Raw genomic sequence first — 21,280 nt, 5'->3', positions numbered from 1 at the left:
TATCAGACTGTTTTCATGTCTCTGACCTTTTTACTGGTTCTCAGGCTCAAATTAACCTTCATTAACAGAGAATAGGTGTGCGTGTCTGTTTGTGTGTATGTGTGTGTGTGTGTGTGTGTGTGTGTGTGTGTGTGTGTGTGTGTGTGTGTGTGTGTGTGTGTGTGTGTGTGTGTGTGTGTGTGTGTGAATTTACATGACCCAGGCTAATTTGTGAAAGTCCAGAGACACCGTTGAAGAGAGTAGTGCTCCCGGAACTGGTATTCCTCAGGCAGTGTGTTTGTATTTGCTCATGAATGTGTCTGGTGTGTGTGTGTGTGTGTGTGTGTGTGTGTGTGTGTGTGTGTGTGTGTGGTGCACCCGTCTGTGCTGAAGGAGAGAGAGTGACGCTTATTGATTATTTTAATCCTCCTATTTGTGAGTCTGTGATCCTCTCGGCTCAGCCTTCCACAGGGGATTGCTAATGGGGCTGAACGTTTCCCTCCTCAGCCCTCTCTCCCTGTCCAATTAACGTAACGCTGGAATCTGCGAGAAGGGAGCACTGGGACTCATAGGGTGGTGGGGGGGTGGACATACTGCTGAGATAACCCTACCAACACCACCCAGTCCAACATCTCCCAAACCTTTCATTTGCATCACATACAGCAAGAACCTCCTCATCCAGAAGAGTGTTACCTCTCACCTTTAATTAAAGATCCATCTGCTTGTTTTATTCTGGGGAGGTGAGAACTCCCTTCAGCCAGTGTTTCGTTTTCACAGGGTGGCTTTGCAGAGGGTAATCACCAGGTGAAGTAGCAAGTCTTATATTATAATTGGAAAACTACCTTGAAACAAGCTGCTGCAGCTGTATTTCTGTCTGATCGCAGACATTTCAATACAAATTTGGCCAATTTGTGTTTTTGAAGCTAAAATTCAGAGAATCAAACCTTTAATTATGGACTTGTTAATAAAGGAGTTGTTTTACTTCACAAAACTGACAATAGACCTGAAAAGAGAGATGGCGTCACTGTCCACAAAGTCACAAGGCATTGTTTTATACAGTTTAAGATTAGATAGCTCCACTTCTCTAAAGAGAGCTACATCAGATTTATCCAACACACTAAGTGCCAAAAAGATGAAGCCAACCTCTCCCAAAATGTGTAATGGCCCAGAGTGCTGAGCTTTTGATATACTACAGTATGTGATATAATGTCACAGGCCTTACTCACATTAATAAAACCATACTGTCGATTATGGTTTTATATATAGTATGTAATCATACTATGGATTTTACTCATACTATATATAGTATGATTACATAATGTTAATTATTTTGAAGGCATCTAAAGAGCTTTACAGACTCTCTCAACTCCACCAGATCTTTGTTAATTATTGTTTCATTATTACTGCAAAAATGTCTGTTACCGATGTGAAAAAAGTAAAGAAGCACAAAAAGGGGTGTAATGCACATTTACTATCTGTATTTGTTTAACCATGTACCTAAATTAATCAAATAATAACGCATGATTCATATTATTTGAACCCCACCATAACAGTAACAAAAAGTAAGTCTAAATAAAAGCTTTAATGTTTCAGGTGGAAATGAATGAAGGACTTTGAACAGGAAGTTTAAAAACTGGGTAAATACAAGTCAGAATTGCATTTTGGCCATATTGCATTATTCTTCTTTAAAATGGAAGGTTCTGTTTATAATGGGAGGAAGCCAATATGAATGTGAAATAGATAATAGATAACTATTGACATAAAATGGGCCATAATAGGGCATTGCCCCATATTGCATAATAATAAAAAGGTTGTGCATGAAAATGAAGTTGGTTTGAAGTTTCTAATTTACTATTTTACTTCATTTAATTTAATTGTAGCACTCAGTTTGACATAAAAACACAAAAAGTAAGAACAAATCAGACAAAACCTCTATCATTGTTTTTCCAGGATGGTCCTGAAATGCTGGATTAAATGCTCAATCTATTTCATGTGTTAAAGATGTGTTTATGTGTACTGTATATCAAACTAATCTATCGATATGCCATGTATAACTTCTACAGAATTGTGAAGTCATTAATTGTTTGGGTACTCAGGTTGCTTTATTTCTTTTTTTGCCTTTTTTCCCCTCTTTTTTGCTTTATCGTGTTTATTGTGCTCAGATGGCAGAGTGCATGTACATTCCACAAAGAGTTGTAAACTTGAGCACCTTAATACAAATAACAATAATGAATAAGTAATAATTTCCACAAGTCAGATAATTTACCGCATTATTCTTTATCAATGGAGGAAACAAAGATATGACTGTTTATTGTTGGCTCTTGTTTGAAATACTGGAATATATTTGTCAGCTGTTTTCATATCTGAACCTCGATCTGTGATACGTTTGACAAATGCTGATACAAATCTTGAGATATTTGTAATACATTTTTAAAAAAAACACCCTGAGCAGTGAAAACGTATCACATCAGATGCCAACGCCTGCTGAGTTCTTGATTTTCCTGTAAAGTACAAGAAGAAAATAAAGAATAAAGAAAGCACTGGTTTTACTCTGATTCAGTGACAGCAAAATAATCCTGTTTTTTTATTATTGTGTTTCATGGTCTTCACGGGCAGAGAAAAATCTATGCTGATTTCACACATAACAAATATACACAGCTCAGCTTGCAAAGTACAGCGACAACAATGAATCCACAGTGCTTGTAAACAAAGGTAGCAGCTCCAGAAAACACACACAGTAGGATGCAGCATGGCACAGATATTATGTAAAGCCACTCAGGAGGGTTTTTCAATTACAGATCCAAATCTCATCGGTTTACAATCATGCTATTAGGTTTCAAAGCTAGACCTGTGTCACTTGTTGGGCTTATATGAAGCTCTCTTCTTCCATGGCACTAAAACTACAATAGATGTGCTCAAGGTATTATAGTATTATATTGTACCCGTCTTAGCATTATATCATAGAATTGTTAAATATAATAAATTGGTTACATTGTTATAACTTTTCTGGATGCAACTTTTGAACACAGTGACATGCTTCTGTTGTTCATTCCCGCAGGTGTTTCCCACCATACAGAATGGACCTTGGTCAGCATTTAGGGGTCTTTTATTTACAGCAGTGAGTTACATCCAATTACATACAAAGATTCACAATCAATGTCCTCAGATAGCATCTGCATTTATTTCTTAAAGTGGGTAACAACATTTGCGTTGACATCAGAAATCCTCGTCAGATTGCTGTTCATATCAGCTTGTTCATACCGTCTGGAGTGTCTCACGCATAAAAATGAAAAAAGATAGTGTAAGGCACAGAAAACCTATAGGTATGGCATATGGCAGTAAAACATCAAAAAACACTCACCTGCATTTGATAAATGCTTAGCGCCGCCCAAGAGGAGTGTTATTGGTTTAAAAGAAATACAAACAACCCAGAAAGTGTTTTAACCCCCATGCTGTGCTGTGCTAAGCTAAGCATTATAGTGAACAGATGGATAAGAGAGTGGTATAAATCTTCACATCTAACTCTCGGCAAGAAAGCAAACAATCATATTTCCCAAAATGCCAAACTATTTCAGCAAAGTCATACAGCAAACTATGGATGCCAGATGTGAGTGTGACTGAACAGATAAGGCTGTAGAGGAAGCCTCAGCTCATTAGCAGGACATGATGAGACTCTGCCATGAGCTCTGGCTCAGGGTAAATCTCAAAGCTAAACCTCAGTATCAATATACTGTGTATGTTAAGGGACTGTTACTGACAACTTGACAGCCCGTCCCTTAACAGTAGTCGCGGACTGTGCAAGTCAAACTAACAGCAACATGATGCTTTTAAGTCTTGACACAAACTGAAGGGTAAACACACGCGTTTGCTCGCACACCGGCATGAACATAGACACACAACACACTGTTCATGGTGTTGGCTGTATTATCAGCTGCGATCAATATATTCATGACTTTTCTCGTTTGGAAATGTATCTTACAGTAAAGGCGAGAGGCTGTAGCCAAGTACACATACTTCGATTTACAGTCTACATTCAGAGATCATTACAGTTGATTTCAGACTTGTGGCTGAAATGGTCATCTTGGCTCAGTGTAACAACAGATAGGAGAAGTTCAATTTATATGAGGAAGCCTTTGTGTGTGTGTGTGTGTGTGTGTGTGTGTGTGTGTGTGTCTCAAACAAAATGTGTAAAAACAAATGTGAATCATGTGTTTTTACCCATACTTACCCTACTGTACATGACTATATATAATAATAATTATTATTATTATAATAATAACAATAATAATAATAATAATTACACAAGCATGTGTATCAGATTGCTAACTGGTAATATATACAATACTATATTCATTTTTACACACATTTGTTAACTATGATCATGTTATTACATGTTTTGTGTACTCAAGAGCGTTGAAATGACAAATTACATAATGGAGTCATGGTGGTGTTAGATGAAGAAAGGAGAGGACACTTTTTGCTTGATTACAGAAAGAGAATATATAAATTTGAGTATACTGTCAGTCAGGGTAGATGAGGAAGCCAGAGAAGGTGCTGTATTTGTTGGTGTTTCCGCCGTGAACTTTGCCCCCATCCAGCTGTACGCACACTTCGTCCCCCACATCCAGGTGCAGGATGACACTGTTGGAGGCGTAGTCGTAGTTCTGGTCTGCATCTTGAGCGATTGCACTGGCCCTCACCTGAGACAGAGATTTAAAAAAAGATGTTGATATGCTACAAAGATGGAAAGAAATAAAGAAATACTATTGAGAAAGTAGATCATTTTAAGCCTTTATTATAGACAGTAAATAGATGAGGGAGAGAAATATATAGCAAAGTTCCCTGCTGCGATTCACAGTTGGCATCCTACATATGTTGTGCTGATATTAAATATCTATAAATCTGACCATCTTCATACCATATATGACAAAGAGTTGATGCTTCTACTCAAGGTTACTTTTAATTGGGTGAAAAACCTCTTCAACAATACAGAGCTTGATGGGAAAATGCAACTCTCCACTGACATAATTGTTTTAGGCTTCGCAGCTTTTTGAAGAGCAATTTTGCATCTAGTTAGAACATCTGCACATTTAAAAAAAAAAAAAGTGAGAAAGAGAAGGAGGTTGGATAAAGTTGAACAGAGGAGAATGTGGAGCAGTATTTTGAATTTTAAAGTAGGGCTTGGTGACATGATTTGTACAATCATGCTCAGATGCTAATAGTATGACTAGTATTTTTTTAACTTTATTACTAAATGACACTGAACCATTTCACTCATCTCAAAAAGGTGTGTTTGTTTGTAATGACACTTAAAGGCAATATACAGTATCTCACAAAAGTGAGTACACCCCTCACATTTTAGTAAATATTTCATTATATCTTTTAATGGGACAACACTGAAGAAATTAAACTTTGCTACAATGTAAAGTATTAAGTGTACAGTTTGTATAACAGTGTAAATGTGCTGTCCCCTCAAAATAACTCAACACACAGCCATTAATGTCTAAACCGCTGGCAACAAAAGTAAGTACACCCCTATGTTAAATTCCCATATAGGCAGGCAGATTTTTATTTTTAAAGGCCAGTTATTTCATGGATCCAGGATACTATGCATCCTGATAAAGTTCCCTTGGCCTTTGGAATTAAAATAGCCCCACATCATCACATACCCTTCACCATACCTAGAGATTGGCATGGGGTAATTCCATCTCTCAATGCAAATCAAAACAGCTATTAGGCTAACCGACATAAAACCATGCCAATCTCTAGGTATGGTGAAGGGTATGTGATGATGTGGGGCTATTTTAATTCCAAAGGCCAAGGGAACTTTATCAGGATGCATAGTATCCTGGATCCATGAAATAACTGGCCTTTAAAAATAAAAATCTGCCTGCCTCTATGGGAATTTAACATAGGGGTGTACTCACTTTTGTTGCCAGCGGTTTAGACATTAATGGCTGTGTGTTGAGTTATTTTGAGGGGACAGCACATTTACACTGTTATACAAGCTGTACACTTAATACTTTACATTGTAGCAAAGTGTAATTTCTTCAGTGTTGTCCCATTAAAAGATATAATGAAATATTTACTAAAATGTGAGGGGTGTACTCACTTTTGTGAGATACTGTAACACAACCTACCTACTACATACTACAAACACTATTGAGGCATTTCACATTTGTTTTAGATTCTTTTTTCTTGAAATTGTTTTTAGGAACGTTCATGTCAATAAAGCTCATTAAATTGAAAAAAAATAACTATGAATTACAATTAAATACATACATTCTAATTACATAATTTGAATTACATTTTTATTTTTTTTATTTTCATGTAGCTGTGATCATGGATGTATGTACTTCCATTACTGTATATTGAAGATGAATGATTTTCAGTGGCTAGTTTCTAATTTCCTTAGGGAAAACAGATTTATTAATCTCATCCATGCGGCTCTGCAGGCCTCTGCTCCCACAATCCTCCCTGCTCTTATTTAAATCTCTGGTCCTCTCTTGTAGCCCCCAAACATTAATCATCACCTGTAATGGAGGCATGTTCACCACAGTCATCTAATTGTTAATCTGTGGGTTGAGGAAAAAAGGTAAGTAATATGGATTTCTATGTGTTCAACGTGAAAAAAGTTAATATTATGCAATCCAGTTATCTAATTCAGATTGATTAATAAGAATAATACCAATCAAAACAAAATACATTTCTTCAAATCTAGTGTTTTATATAAGCTAGTGATTTTAATAGTTTTATCTTTTTCATTTATTTCAGTATCCCAGCCAAAACCAAGCTCTTATCTAGATGTAACCGGTGCCATTTTATTTCCTGTTTCATACTGTGATCTTGGTGTAATGTCATCAGTACAGATGCCTGCCTGCCCACTGGGTAGATAGATGAGATGTGCAGTGATCTTTGGCCTTAAACCTCCATCTGAGAACACAACTTTCTTAGCCACAATCAATTTTTTCCAGAGGATTGTCGCTCTCACACCTGATCCACCTGTTGCAGAGAAGAGGCTGATGAGGATTGCAAGGATGGCATCAGGGAGGACATCACCTCATTTTTTTTGAGCACTACAGCAAAGGCAATGAGCGTGCAGACATATACATACTGGCTGCATATATATGGACATTTGTTTGTTGCAGCTAAGCTACAACAGTTGTTAATCAATGCCATTAGCTAGTAACAGTTGCTGGCAAATTTTGGCTATAGTTTAACAGGTATTCAGCTTTGCAAGGCTGGCGTATTTTCACCTTTTAAGTTGGTATGGTGAACTTGTTAGCAAACAGTTGTAAATTTCACACTTATCCAGTAGATACAGATCAATATTAGCATTCATTCATGTTTGTGTCACCTGATGAATCTAAGTCCAATATTCACTTGTTTTAGTTCTGTTTTGGTCACCAATTCCTGAGAAAAACATGTCTCTTTAGCTGCTAAATGCTCCACAATGTTCACCAGCTAGTTGCTAACTTTGTCTGCCTACTGCTTGGTGCTTGGCAGGTATAGCATACGGTGGGGCTTTAGAGCTTTTTTCACTGAAAACAGCTGTTTGCTGTGGCCAAAAGTTATGCTGGTGTGTGCTGGACACTAAAACCAAAGCAAAGCAGGAAGTAAGGTGAAAAAAGTACAAGAGGGCCACACTCCATGTAAGGGGCTAAGTTGGGGCGGTGGATGGGTCAAACTAACAGGACTTTCAACCAGGAGACCAGAGTTTATGACCCGTTTAGTATTCAAGTATTATTTAACTTTACGGAACAAATGAAACAAATGGAACAACATCACGTTTTATGTCACGTGCATAATTATGTCATATCTGTATGCACGGAAGTGTAGTAACATAACAAATATACAGATTTTACCCCCAAACCACATTCTTTTTCTAAACTTAACCACGTTTTGTGCCTATACCTAACCAAACTGTGACTGTTTCACAACGTTAATGACTTGTTTAAAAACTGCAACCGTTACATTAAGGTCTGAGGATGGAAATACGCTCCTGTGGGATGTGTTATTTGCCACCGCTAGGTAGCGCTAATTGAAGAAATGCTCATATGGGTAGTATAAGAGGGTAGAAACAAGCAGCGACCCATGTGGTCACATAGTTTGGAGGACTTTTTTGGTTATTATTCACATTTTTATTATAGCAGCTTTAAATTTGAAGAAACTAAATTACATTAACAAAGAGTGAGTCAGAGGCTCATGTTACGCTGAATTCTAATTATCACTTTAAAACAGGTTTGACAAACATCAACTTTATATTTAAGTATTCAAAGAAACATGAGGAAACTGAAATATTTGTTTAAATGGCAAAAAAAGGAAAAGAAAAAAAATTACAATATGCTAAAATGGACAATACTGGATCGGCAAGGACAAAGACAACACCATAGCCTCAAAATTACCAACAATGTAATCACCACCCTATGACACAGTTACAACAAGAGCTTGACATTATGAGCTTCATAAAACTGGCATTAATGTCTGCCATCCTGCAATTGTTGGCATTCAAAACCAACACACTAAAGATGCATTATCTGGTGTGAAGACCACAGAACCTGGAGCCTGACACAATTTAAAAAAGTAATACGGTCTAGTAAGTAATAAGTCATTCTTCACTCTTTCATCTACATCTGGACAGGTTTATGCGTGTGGATGTCTGATTAAACATTATGCTGGGTCTGTAATGGCATGACCAGCCATGTAAGAAGAAGTTGTTACATCTGACGATTACCGTACATGTTTATATAGCAGCTAACACAAATATGATACCACTGAAAGCAGATCTAACGATGCCCTCATATTCCAAGATCATAATGCTCCCCTACATGTTGCTATAATATGTGGTAATTTCGTCCCCATGTCGTTAATTCCTGACAGCGGGCCTGGGTAGCCCACACAGTTGCTAAATGTAAGGTCATGTTTCGTACTCAAAGAATTGTCTTTTCTTCATTTAAACATGGGTAAAGAGCTGTTTTGATGGCAATAGGGCCAAATTATTCATTTTGTACGTGCTTCTGTTAGGTTCCAAAACCGTTTTGCACGGAGTAAGCAAATCTGCTTATAATAAATTGCACTATCATTGGGTAAGTAACCAACTCTTCAAGCAGAAGATCCATTTAATAGTGGAAAATAAAGTACACAAGCACATACATATTAATGAATGCAAATATGATACCCTCACTCCATCCTTGTCTCCGGCTTTGGGTCCATCATCTCCACCAGTCATCAAGCTCCCCTGACTCTCTTTTGATCGCTAAGACAAATCAAATAAGACAAACTACCCATTTCTCCTCATGCTCCATTAAATTATGAGTTTTCTTCCACCCATTTTATCAATTCAACTTAATATATTTCTCCATACAAGCATTTATTCCATGTAGAGAAGGTGAACATTTGTACTCCCCTCCTCGAGAAATTAATCAATACATTTCCTTTGTTTTAATTCAACTCACATCACTCCATTAATTGTTGTCTCTACCTCCACACCTCACGCCCCTTCCATCACCCCTCTCCGATTATCTACCCTATCGTTATCTCTTCATTCTGGACGCATCTATCCATCTTTTTGTGTCCTTACACTCCAATGAGATGCAGGTCACGTACACATTTTCTCTCCCCTGCCATGGCAGTGTTGGTGGGAGCAGCGACTAAGTGTGTCCCTGTCCGGTCTAAATCGGATTGATTAACGGCGAGTTGCTGTGGCAGGTCTCCTGAGGACCCTCCCCCCTCGCAGCATCCCTCACCCATCCCTCCCTCCAGATGTATCAGGGCGGGCTATACACGGATGCAGGCTACGGTAATTGTTAGTCGGAACAGCCATGGCAGCTTCCCACCTAATAGGTCCGACTCCTCAATAACTCCATGCAATCACAATAAATGGGGGCACAAGATAGGCTACAGTGGTCAAATGGGCCCATGAAACACTAGCAGGAGGTCATGATAAGACACCCCCCCCCACACACACACACACACACACACACACACACACACACACACACACACACACACACACACACATATACACACTCTCTCTCTCGCTACATCTTGATAAGAGCAGCTCTCTTTGTTTTTTATGAATCTCAAGTGAACACCTAAGATAAACCACGCAGCATATGAGACATTTTGTTGTTTTATACTGTTGGACTGTTTTGCTCTGAGGGACTGAGCAGCTCCCCTGAGGAGACCTAATAGGTTTTTCGGAAAAAATATAACAGTAAAGAGATTCTGACATCTTGCACGTCTAACATCTGTCTTCATGGTTGAACGGCAGGATTCCCCTGACAGTATCAACTGAGTTAGAGGCTGACAGGCTGCTGTAACTTGCTACAAACACAGCACGAGATTACAATTAAAACTGGTTTACATCTCTGTGTGTGCATAGACAACATTAAAGTATGTGATTAAACTGCATGCAGCACATTACAGTAAAGAAGACTGGGTTCTGCCTACCTGTATCACCCACATACTGTAAGTTACAGCAGTGATATTCACACCACCTTATTGAAATGGCCTTTAAAACATAAACATCAGCTAATTATATTTGCCAGCCAAAAGGACACAATGTTATTTATGGCTTTGTATGGTTGACTTCCTTATGAGACACTTAGGTTTACTTAGCCTCGACTCCACTAGACAGTGGAGATGCTGACATTTAATGTGTTATGTTTATGATTAATTCATGGTTGCATATACTAATCCAGTGGACAAGTTAGCTATTTTATACATTTTATACACATATTTTTTAGAAGCATGGCATTTCAAATATCATCACAGCCATTATCAATGTTATTGCCATAATGGGAATATAAATTAATCATGAATTAATAGTCATCTGAGTCGTACTCAGTAAAAGAAAAAATAAGAGGGAAATATCGCCAGGTTAAACTATTTGTTTATATTAAATATTTCTTGACATCAAATAAATAATGTATGTGTGTGTAAAGAGTATATTATTTGAGTTATTGTAAAATGGATCATCAGTGATGGAAAGTGCATATTTAGTCATCTTGAGTACTTAATACTCCACTACATTTATCTGACAGCTGTAGTTACAAGTAACTTTTTCAGATTACGATTTACATGAAAAATATATTCTGAAATTACAGTGCATTGATTTATATTAAACTAACAATAAGTAAAGTAAAACTAGCTCCACCCTAACCAGCTCCAACAGCATCAGTATTGACACTCTAATAATTAATAGCCTATAATAATAATAATGTCATTCACCGGGGCATTTTTTTTCTCTGCATACTTTAACTGTGATACATTTATGATGACAATTTACACAAAAAAATACGAAATCAATTGCTTTGAAAAAACTAGGTAAATGTACCCTTATATTGCTATTATTTTCAAGGTCTTTAAGTTCATACTTGTTTTTTCTAACTGCGCTGATACCATATCTGTGCTTTTACTTAAGTAGGATTTGGAGTAAAGTACTTTCACTTTTAACTGATAATTTTGACATTGTTGTATTGGTGCTTTTCCTTAATTTAATGATCTAAATACTTCATCCGCCACTGTGGAATATATTGTGATTTCATGGACCGAGCCTAAGCTGGTGCATTGTAGAGATTTGTGACACTGAAACCAGCACAGATGAATCTGCAGGTTCGGCTGTCAGCAACAATCACAGTAAAACCTTGTTTTCTTGAAGCGCGCAGGAGGTGGAAGCGCCGGGGCTTTGGGAGCGAAACAAGAGGGAAAGGCAAATCAGGATTATTGTCACAGCGGCGGAGATTGATAGCGACAAGGGAGTGAATTTCTGTCTGTTGGCCAAATGTTGTTCTGACTTGATCTGCTGCTGTTGGGCAGAAGGGAGCCTCGAGGGACAAAAGAGATTACACTGTCTCCACTTTTCATTAGGGGGCAACATTAAATGTGGAGAGAGAGACTGCAAAAGAGAGGAAATTGACAGCATAGAAATAATTCACAGATAGTGCTAAATGCTCAATAAAATCTACATTTTCAGCTGTGTGCCACTGATTTGTGTGGCATATTTAAGGGGTAACATACTGTATTTCAAATTTATTTAGCCAGAGACTTTTTTCACTTTAATGTGTATTGACCCAATATCAAACTTCATGTTCGTAATGTTTATGCCTGTGATTTGTCTCAGAGACAAATGATGGGAGAAGGGTGAGGGGTTAAAAGAAAAGAAGGATACGTAGTGAAAAGGAGGCTGCAAAAGGACACAGACGGGTGAGCAGCTGCATGCACTTTTAACAGTCTAAGCACAGGATTCGGGTAAAGGAAGCCAAAGTTGAGAGGGGCTTAGAGTGATGGGGAGGGAGCCTGTTGGATAACAAACTGATCAAGCATGCCTGCTTCAGAGGAGGGGTGGGGGGGGGGGGAAAGTATAAATGAGGTTGGGGAGGCGGGCTCTCCATGTAGTGTGTTATTTTTTCTGTTTAGTTTTGTTTCACAGTGGTGCCTTGATCCTTTGGTAATAAAACTGACAGGATTCATTCACTGTGATGTACAGACCTCTCAGAGCGGAGCGAGGCGATTGAGACGGCGTCTCTTAAACTTACCTGTGGGACCTCTAAGAGTGAACTGGGAGAGAGAAGAAGGGCAATTGAAATGGCCCTTTTTGTTAAAGTCGTTGTGTTCTTTCTGCCTCCATCCATGTGTACCAGCCTGAGGTATCCTGTTTCTATTATGCAGGTCGACATGTAACACTTCTTCTGCACTGGAGACTCACACACTAATTGGCATAGTAAATGTTAATATTTTGCCATGACACTGAAAGACCTAAGGTGTCAAGACGTTGATTAAAACGTCTCTAATTGGCTCTAGACTGAAACCTTTGAGGGTAGAGGAGATGCCTTAATTGGCTATAAATGGGTTCTTTGGACGGCCTACCTGCAAAGCATCAGCCTCAGCTCTGGAGTTAAATTATAGTGTTCCTCTTTGACATAGTTTTTACTATCTCACGTTAACTGTGTGTGTTTTACAAAAGTATGTGCACAGGGACACAAACAGCAATACTCATTCATCATATCAAATCTGTTCACAGGTCAGAAGTTAATATCCCTCTAAAGTCTTATTCACACAGGACTAGGATTACTAGGGGACCTCATGTGATTTAGAAATTAACCCCCACCCCCCACATCTGGAGCACATTCGCACGGGATAAGCTAAGTCTGTATTTCACTCGAATTTACTGACATTATCCCCCACATAGGATGGCAAGGATCGGTCGAAACTTCATCTGAATCACAGATATGCCATTTTGCACGGGAATAATATTATCATACAACCTCTGTGTTTGGCAAAATATGGAAGGTAATTTGCAGTGGAATTTTTACTTGACAAATTACAGACATTGGCAGGTTCGTGTGGGATTAAAATCTCAGACGAGTTACTAGAGGTCCCCAGGTAATACTAGTCCTGTGCGAATAGGGCTTAATTCTGATATACCTACTCTTAAAATTGTAATAATCCAATATGCATTTTACCATTGTTCATGTTAGCTCTGCCACTATCAAACTGTGAAAAACTGCAGTTTATGAAAGAGACAAATTCCTGCTTCCTTGATGAGGAGAAATAATGATATAATGGGGTGGCAAAAGGAAAGCACAACAAAGGCACCACGACAAGCAAGCTGAGTTGTTTTAGTTGGTAGAATATAATGGCCTCAGCCATTATAACAGGAACATATAGTCAAATAATGACTGTGGGCATGAACATGCGAATAAATGTGTGTGTTCTGAGAAAAAGGCAAGAAGAGAAAACAACGGCAAGCTGCAGGGTATGAGAGGAACTGTTGCTCTTCCGGAAATGCTGTCTGAAAAGGTGGACTATTATCCTTTATCACAAAATGTTCCCCCATTATATGTGAGGCCAGTGTGTCTGACACTAAAGCAATGCACCACACAGAAAATTTGTCTTGATTATTAATTATTCTACCAGCACACACAACTGTTGGGGAAAAACCACAGCTCCTAAAAGGCAAATAATAAAATATATTCCAAACTGTCTAATGAAATGCCACATGAGGACCATATTGACACCTTGTCTGACGTACCGGTAATCAGCAGCTTCCACCTCTCACAGGAGCCAGATCACACCTACCAGTGGAGTCAAGGCGTTCCTTTCCTCTAATTGAGTCCAAGCTTGTCATCACCACAATTTTTAAGTGGTATAATAATCGAATTAGCTCATATCTTATTTGCTTAATTTCTTACGAACCTTGGTTATCAGTATGTACTTTGCTACTTGTGGCTTGAGAGCCAGCCTAAAAAATTGTCTGCTTAATCCCTTATTCATAATAATAAGACATTAACCCATGCACTATAATAAAAAAACAACATATGCATCTTTATCAGAACCTACACATCTATAATTCTTAACATGGTCACCTTAAATGCATCTTTACTCCCAAGCTTAATTCTCCACCTTTCCCTCCAACCTTTACACCTTACACCATTAAGGTTGAGCCACATGTCAGAGCATTTCGTTGGGCTTTAATAAGGCACAGCTTTGTCTACCAGTCTCCTCCTCCAGTAGGTCAGATCCAACCTAATGCCACTGACACAACACTGAAATAACAAGGTCAGCGTGTGTCAATAGGAGATTATATGATGATTTGGTAACACTTATGTCATGTGATGAGGCACTACATACCAACCAACTGACCAGCCCAGTTTCTCCAATATTGAACCAGCTATAAATGTTCACCCTCCCTCGCCATGCTCATCACTGTAAAGGGCAAAGTACATATTGGTGGTGAATTATATATTCATTGAAAAGGTCATCTACCTCAACACCAATCTTTTGATGAGTTATGGGACACGATGATTGAAGAGGATTCCTTTCATTGAGTGATTCATCTCTGCAAACTTGGTGCAAACTTGCACATCAGCTACACATCTCAGCTGGCAACATGAGACTGATTTGTTTTATATATGTCAGTCCCTGCAGTGATCTCTCCTCAGGATGGATCTTATTCTCAGCTCCCTTTGACATTGATCAACACCACGCATATCTGTCTGACAATTGTTGACACACACACACACACACACACACACACACACACACACACACACACACACACACACACACACACACACACACACACACATCCACTCCTAAAAGGATTAGTTTGACACAGCATGTTAGCTTAGCTTATCGTAACAGTTTGGCACATAACCCCCCCATAAAATGGCAAATTGTCATCATTACACTTCATTTTTGTACGAATGAAACAAATGAGATATGAGATAGATACATATGTATTGTCCCATGAGGGAGATTTGTTTTCAAACACATGATATGTAATGGGTTAATGCCAGATAAGGTGTCCATTATCAGGCTATGGACATCAGGTAGGCCAGAACTGCCAGATGCGCAGCGGAGAACGGTTGCCTCCGCCGGAGTCCATTAATTAATTATTAGTCAATTTGCCAAAGAACATTTTTCAAGACCATTCATTTAATATTCAGGTGTTTTGCAATGAAAATCTAAAGTTTTCTCAAACAATAACTATGTTTCCCTCGTACCACCTGAGGGTTTGACTAATAACTGGAACAGTCATTCCCATCCCATAAGGTTCTAATCGGTTCTATTGCAATGGAAACGTTGTTCACTGGTTGAATAAATAAGACACACCATAGATACAACCTCACAACGGGAGATATTTCTAGTCTGTCATAGAACCCTTTGGCTCAGACAGATACGAGCCAGAAAGCTAATGTTATGCAAGCAAGATTCAAAGTCAATAACATTGTGTACGGTGGACAATCAGTAAATATAATTTGACAGTATGTTTAAGCCACACTATTGTCCCCAAATTAATTGTCAAGACTTTCACGAACAAATGATACATGTGTTGTCGTCCATCACCTGAAGTAGCAAGTTGAGAAGCAAATGGGATGTGAGATGATCGCTGTGAAAAGTAAGTTCAGAGGGGCAGTGTAACTTACTTCTTTTAGCTCGTGTGTTAGTGGTGTTCAGAGAATGAGGCACTGAAGGACTACACTCAGTGTTTAAAATATTCAGATTATTATTTTTTCAAATCATTAATGCACGAAATATTTTAAATGTAGCACATTTATTTGGAACAGTAAACAGACTTAGTGTACGTTGTCACTTTTTAATTGACACCCTGCAGCCAATCAGAATTGAGTATTCACCCAGACCATGGTATAAAACATGTTAATTAGCAGTGTTGGGCAGTAATGCAAAAAAAGTGTGTTACACTATTGTAACTACTTATTGTCAGTGTGAGTAGTGTAAGGGATTACATTTTAAAATTCAGTATTTACAGTATATCTTATATTATCGTTGCTTATTGCACCGTTACGTCAACAGCTTGTTTGCTGTATTTATTATAATGATGAATGAGCTTTAGAGGTTCTGCTAGGTGGGTTTTATCATCTTTGGACAGAGCTGCTAGCTCCTGTGACATTTTACCATAGAGACATGAGAATGTTGTTAATCTTCTCATCTAACAGACTGGTAGATGTGTTTAGTCGCTACAGAGCTCTGTGACGCCAGCTAGAGAGCTCTGTCGTTTCAGCGGTAGTTGGTAGGATGTGTTTAGCTGCCAATATGTAACTGTGAGCTGGCTACCGACAACGCCAGATGACGGTCCGCTCAGGAGCCATGGGAGTGGAGTTTAGCTGAGAAAAAGTGAGCGTCAACAGTTCAGTTTAGGCACCAAAAGGACTAGTTAAGTTTAGGAAAAATATTGTAGTTTGGATTAAAACACTCCAGAGGAAAGAACACACGTTTCCTGGGTGAAAGTAATTTGTTTTCGCCAGGAAGTGAATTCCGCTCCCCAGCTTGAAAGAACTATGTTTTATGTTGACACCACGTTGTGCTATTTCATTTTGAGATTATTTTCCATTGAATATTGAAGATCATAAATAAGTGTTTTTGCATGCCTGGCCAAGTGGCCCTATCCATGGTATTGGAATGGTATTGGTATGGATTGGATTTAATTCTTGCATGTTTTGTTTTGTTGTGCACGATCAAAAAACATTCCCCACTCATAATAAGTAAATCAAATCTAACACCCATTCAGAAAGATTGTTACAGTAATAATGACAGATTAAGTCTTAAAAAGTCTGTAAATTGACAAACTTTTTCAGTGTTATCCTGGTTTTTTTCATTGACCTAGCTCGTTCACTCTGCTACAAGAGCACTTGAAAGCAATGAAACTGTGAGGGCATATCAGCACTGAATTGGGTTAAATAATTTAGTTGATGGAAAAGACAATTAATGCATAAGGAGTCAATAGCCAGTGTGGACGGTTAAAGTGTGTGTGTGTGTGTGTGTGTGTGTGTGTGTGTGTGTGTGTGTGTGTGTGTGTGTGTGTGTGTGTGTGTGTGTGTGTGTGTGTGTGTAAAGGAGGGGCACAGATGGTGGGGTAGAAGATCTCATCTAAAGGCTATGAAAGATTTAACAGCAAGAGAAGACAGGAATGACAATGTCTGTGAGGGCAACAAACGCATGCCCCCCAATTCAATCTGGCATTTTACTGTCTGTCTGTCAATGAAACAGGGAATAACTGTTTTTATGGACTTGATCAGTAACAAAAATGATCTATAATATAATGATGTGTGTATTTGGGAAGTCTATAAAACCAAAGCTGTATGAAAAACAATTGGATTTTGTACTGAAATTATATTGATTTAATCGTAGTTGTTAGCTCATATGTTAGTTGGAATTCCATGTATTCCTAGTAGTAGGCCCAATGATGTTGTCGGTGACGTCGTAGCGTTGTTGAATTGCGACAAATGATGGGAAAGCTAACAAGGCCAGCTGCATGACCTTGTTGCTGCACTAGTGGCTCCTACTGACGTGTCTAGCTGCAGCTTTCCATACGCCAACAGTAGGGTTAGGCTGCATTTACACCAAGTCAGACGTTGCGGCAAAAACCCCCAGTCCTCCCATTCATTTGAATGTGGAAAGTGCATTTAGGCTGCAGTGGTGGGGATGCCAGAAAAATGCAGTGGCCCTGCAGCGACAAGTTCAAACAGAATTAACTTTTCGGGAGAAACGCAACCTGACATCACGCTGCAATGGCCAACCACACAAAAAACAATGGAATGGGGAACACAATAGAGACACAAATGTACCATTTAAGTGACACTCCAACACAACCCTGCACTAATCACAGCAACACCTGATTTGGAGTGAATGCAGCCTTAGCAAGAGCGAGTGAGAAGGACTGCAAAGATTCAACAAAAAACAGGGACCAGGGCGCTCTAATGGTTAAGACCTTTTGATTTGATTTAAACTGTGGACGTTGCATGTCATATGTTTCCTTAACCTGACGCGCCTGGCACACCGGACGCGCGTGGTTTGTGACGTGCGACCTTCTGAGAAGCCGTCATTGGAAACTGTTTGGAAGGGCCGGCACTTAAAAATAAATACATGGCAGGTGATTGGATGATCGAACTATTGTTGTTTTAATCGAACAGTCACGGACATCAAACACACCTAAACCACGCCAGTTGCGGCCAGTAGCTCCTTACAGGATGCTAATTGTTTTGGTAAGCTGGTAGTTCTGACACAAATGCATTACTTGAAGCCTGACAAGATGGATTTTCATGTGAAATGTGATCCCGCGATCCTCGCATGATTTCGTGATGTCGTGAGAATCCAGCTGCCGTGCAAGGTAAACGTTTCCTGTCTATAAAAAAACAACTAAACTTAGAAGTATCATACTAATTTTGCATGTTCACATAATGAGAAACAACTTGAAACTGGCCATTTTTCACATTAGATTAGTGAGGAAGGTTTACTGCATACTGCTGAGCTGTCCCCTGTTGGAGCCTTTTAAGATGTGGTTCTAAGCATATCAGTGAACAGCTGCCCGGCAGGGTTATGGTCTGTCCATATACCGTGTAAATTATGTGTAGAAAAAGCACTCTTGTACCATCAAACACTCAGCCTACTTTGACTTGTAACAATGCTGCAAAGCATGTTTTTTTTCTTCTCTGGTAATCCCCAGAACGTCACTCTTCTGTTCTGCAGCACACACGTCAGAATCAGGGCTCCTCAACAAAGTGAGGGCTTAGTATTTCTAGCTTGTCACGGTCGGATCTCCAGATGGAAGCATTCAAGGCTTTCTTCCAGGCATTTGTACTTGTTTATTTATTAGTGTTAAAGTCAGAGTACCTCAGAGGACAGTAGCCAGCTGTTGATTTTTGGCTGCGTTCCACTGAGATGTGGAGGATTGTTATCCTCCTGATCGCTTGGCTGTCACTCTCTCTCTCTCTCTCTCTCTCTCTCTCTCTCTCTCTCTCTCTCTCTCTCTCCCTCCCTTTGTGTACAATCAATTACAGTTTTCATTTTCCATGTAAAGCTGTTCTTAGTCCCACCTCTGTTTCTACTTTAATCCTGCTTTCATTTCCTCTTCCTTGTCCTAGTAAGTAAGTAAATCAACAAAAGACTTTTGAAAGTTTTATGATTAAACTGCATTATTAAACAGAGGGTTGATATAGTAGTTCTTTTGCATAGAAGAGTTGAGATGCAGCGTGAGTTATTTTATTTTAATTCTGCTCTAAGTAAACAGCATTTTGATTCTTTTTGGTATATTTTGTGGAAACTTTTGCTCTCAATGCTCTATTGTTAAGAAACATTTTTTTTGTTTTTCAACATGGTAAAAAACGGAGTGGTGGTCAAATTATTTCACAACACCTGTGCAATACAATGCAGTTCAGTTCAGTTCAATAGCCCTGCAATACTACCTTTGCGATGCTTTTATTTATCAGTTTTTGTTGACCCTGTGGCAGAGAGGTTTTGCTTATGACATTGTTTTGGATGCGTCACCAGGAAAAAAAACGACAGCATAAGTTGTTTCAGAAAATGACCAAAAGCAACATATGTTTAAGTGACAAAGCCCTCTAGCATCTGTAGGAGTTATCCTGTCGGTCAGAAAGAAAAAGAGGAGGTTGTGTAATAAATGTTTTAGAGCCCTAAAGTCTGAAGGAGGAGGTCGAGGTGGACGGAGGGGTCAACATTGGACTTTGACTTGTGAGTCTGCTGTTTGCCTCCCGCTACCTATTGACAGTAAACGTTGGTTTCTGGTGACCCTGACCACGATTGTTCCCTAACCTTAACCAAGTGGTTATTATTATAACCATGGCGACGACAACCTTGGCGACGAAGTATCAGTTTAGAAAACATTTATATGTGTCGTCCCTGCATTATAAAAGTGTTCCTGTTATTGTGTCCAGAGTTATACTGAAACAAACAGATTTTTGTATCATTCTGATTGAGAATTGGTTTCAAAAGTTTTCAAAACTTTCAGATCACAATATCAGAGGGACACTTACATACACACAAAACCCCCAACAAATACGCTCACCTGTCCGTTCTTCTTTAGGTCAGCCCACATGCTCGTCCCATCACCTCCTCTCATCAGGACGTGGTAGGTGAAGTAGTAGATGCCAGGCAGAGGGCAGGTGAACTTGCCGGTGCTCGGTTCGTAGTAGTTCCCTACATTGGTCACTACGTCATCAAACTTTAGTATTTCACTCCCTTCGTGTTGTTTCCGGAGGCCTGCGTAGAAGGCGATTTTGGGACTATAGAAGGATGGGCCGTAGCCATCGGGTCCAGGCCCTGGTGGACCAGGTGGGCCGGGCTTGCCGGGCTCTCCGGGGGGCCCTTTAGGACCTGGAGGTCCAGGAAGTCCAGGGCTCCCTCTGTACCCCTGTTTGCTCCTGCGGTTTGAGAAGTCTGGGGGTTGAGGTGAGACAGCTGTCAGCTCTCCCTGTGGGGGGGTGAAAGTGTCACACACCATCTTGCAGCTCCCAAGCATCTCGTAATGTGTGCCCCCTCCTCCGGACCCTCCTGCCTTGGTGGTGTGGACCAATAGGGGAATGGCAACCAGCAGGACCAGGACCATGGCCACGCCGACTCCAGCCCCAATGACGCGTTTCTTGCGGCTGAGCCGGGAGGCGGCCAGCGTGAGGAGGTCCTCCTCCCCTTTAGCTGGAATGGTTGTGCCGGCCAGGCTGAAAGCTGAAGAAAGTAACTGGATTGATAAGATGGAGGAGGAAAATATGTGATTGTGCGGGGAAGAGAAAGGAAATGGGGGACTAGTCTAGGAGTGGGACAGGCAAGTCTCAGACAGGAGAAAATCAGAAGTCGGGGAGAGAATGACAAATAGGGTTTTCCATTTCTTGGTGTTCAGCACATTGGTTTTGTATCCTTTTATTTTTCAGTTTCCTCTGGTTAACAATGTCAGAGGGCTGTCAACCTATCTAACGATAATACATCATTTTGCAAGACAAAAACAACATAAATATTTTAAATCACCGTTGAGATGTTGGATTGG

At 39.5% G+C, this 21,280-nt stretch overlaps 1 protein-coding gene across 1 annotated transcript; it reads right to left on the bottom strand.

Moving 5' to 3' along the window:
- Positions 1 to 4,436: 4,436 nt before the first annotated feature.
- On the bottom strand, positions 4,437 to 20,869 carry c1ql4b (complement component 1, q subcomponent-like 4b). Its single transcript, XM_078247427.1, has 2 exons — positions 20,309 to 20,869; positions 4,437 to 4,679 (listed from the first exon to the last, which is right to left on the bottom strand). Exons 1-2 carry the CDS (start codon positions 20,846 to 20,848, stop codon positions 4,500 to 4,502), a joined length of 720 nt encoding a protein of 239 aa, XP_078103553.1. The 5' UTR covers positions 20,849 to 20,869; the 3' UTR covers positions 4,437 to 4,499.
- Positions 20,870 to 21,280: the final 411 nt, after the last annotated feature.

This window comes from Sander vitreus, chromosome 4, assembly GCF_031162955.1.
Source record: "Sander vitreus isolate 19-12246 chromosome 4, sanVit1, whole genome shotgun sequence".
In the NCBI taxonomy this organism is placed as follows: Eukaryota; Metazoa; Chordata; class Actinopteri; order Perciformes; family Percidae; genus Sander; species Sander vitreus.
The sequence above is the reverse complement of the archived record's forward strand: the minus strand, read 5'-3'. Positions and strand labels throughout refer to the sequence as shown.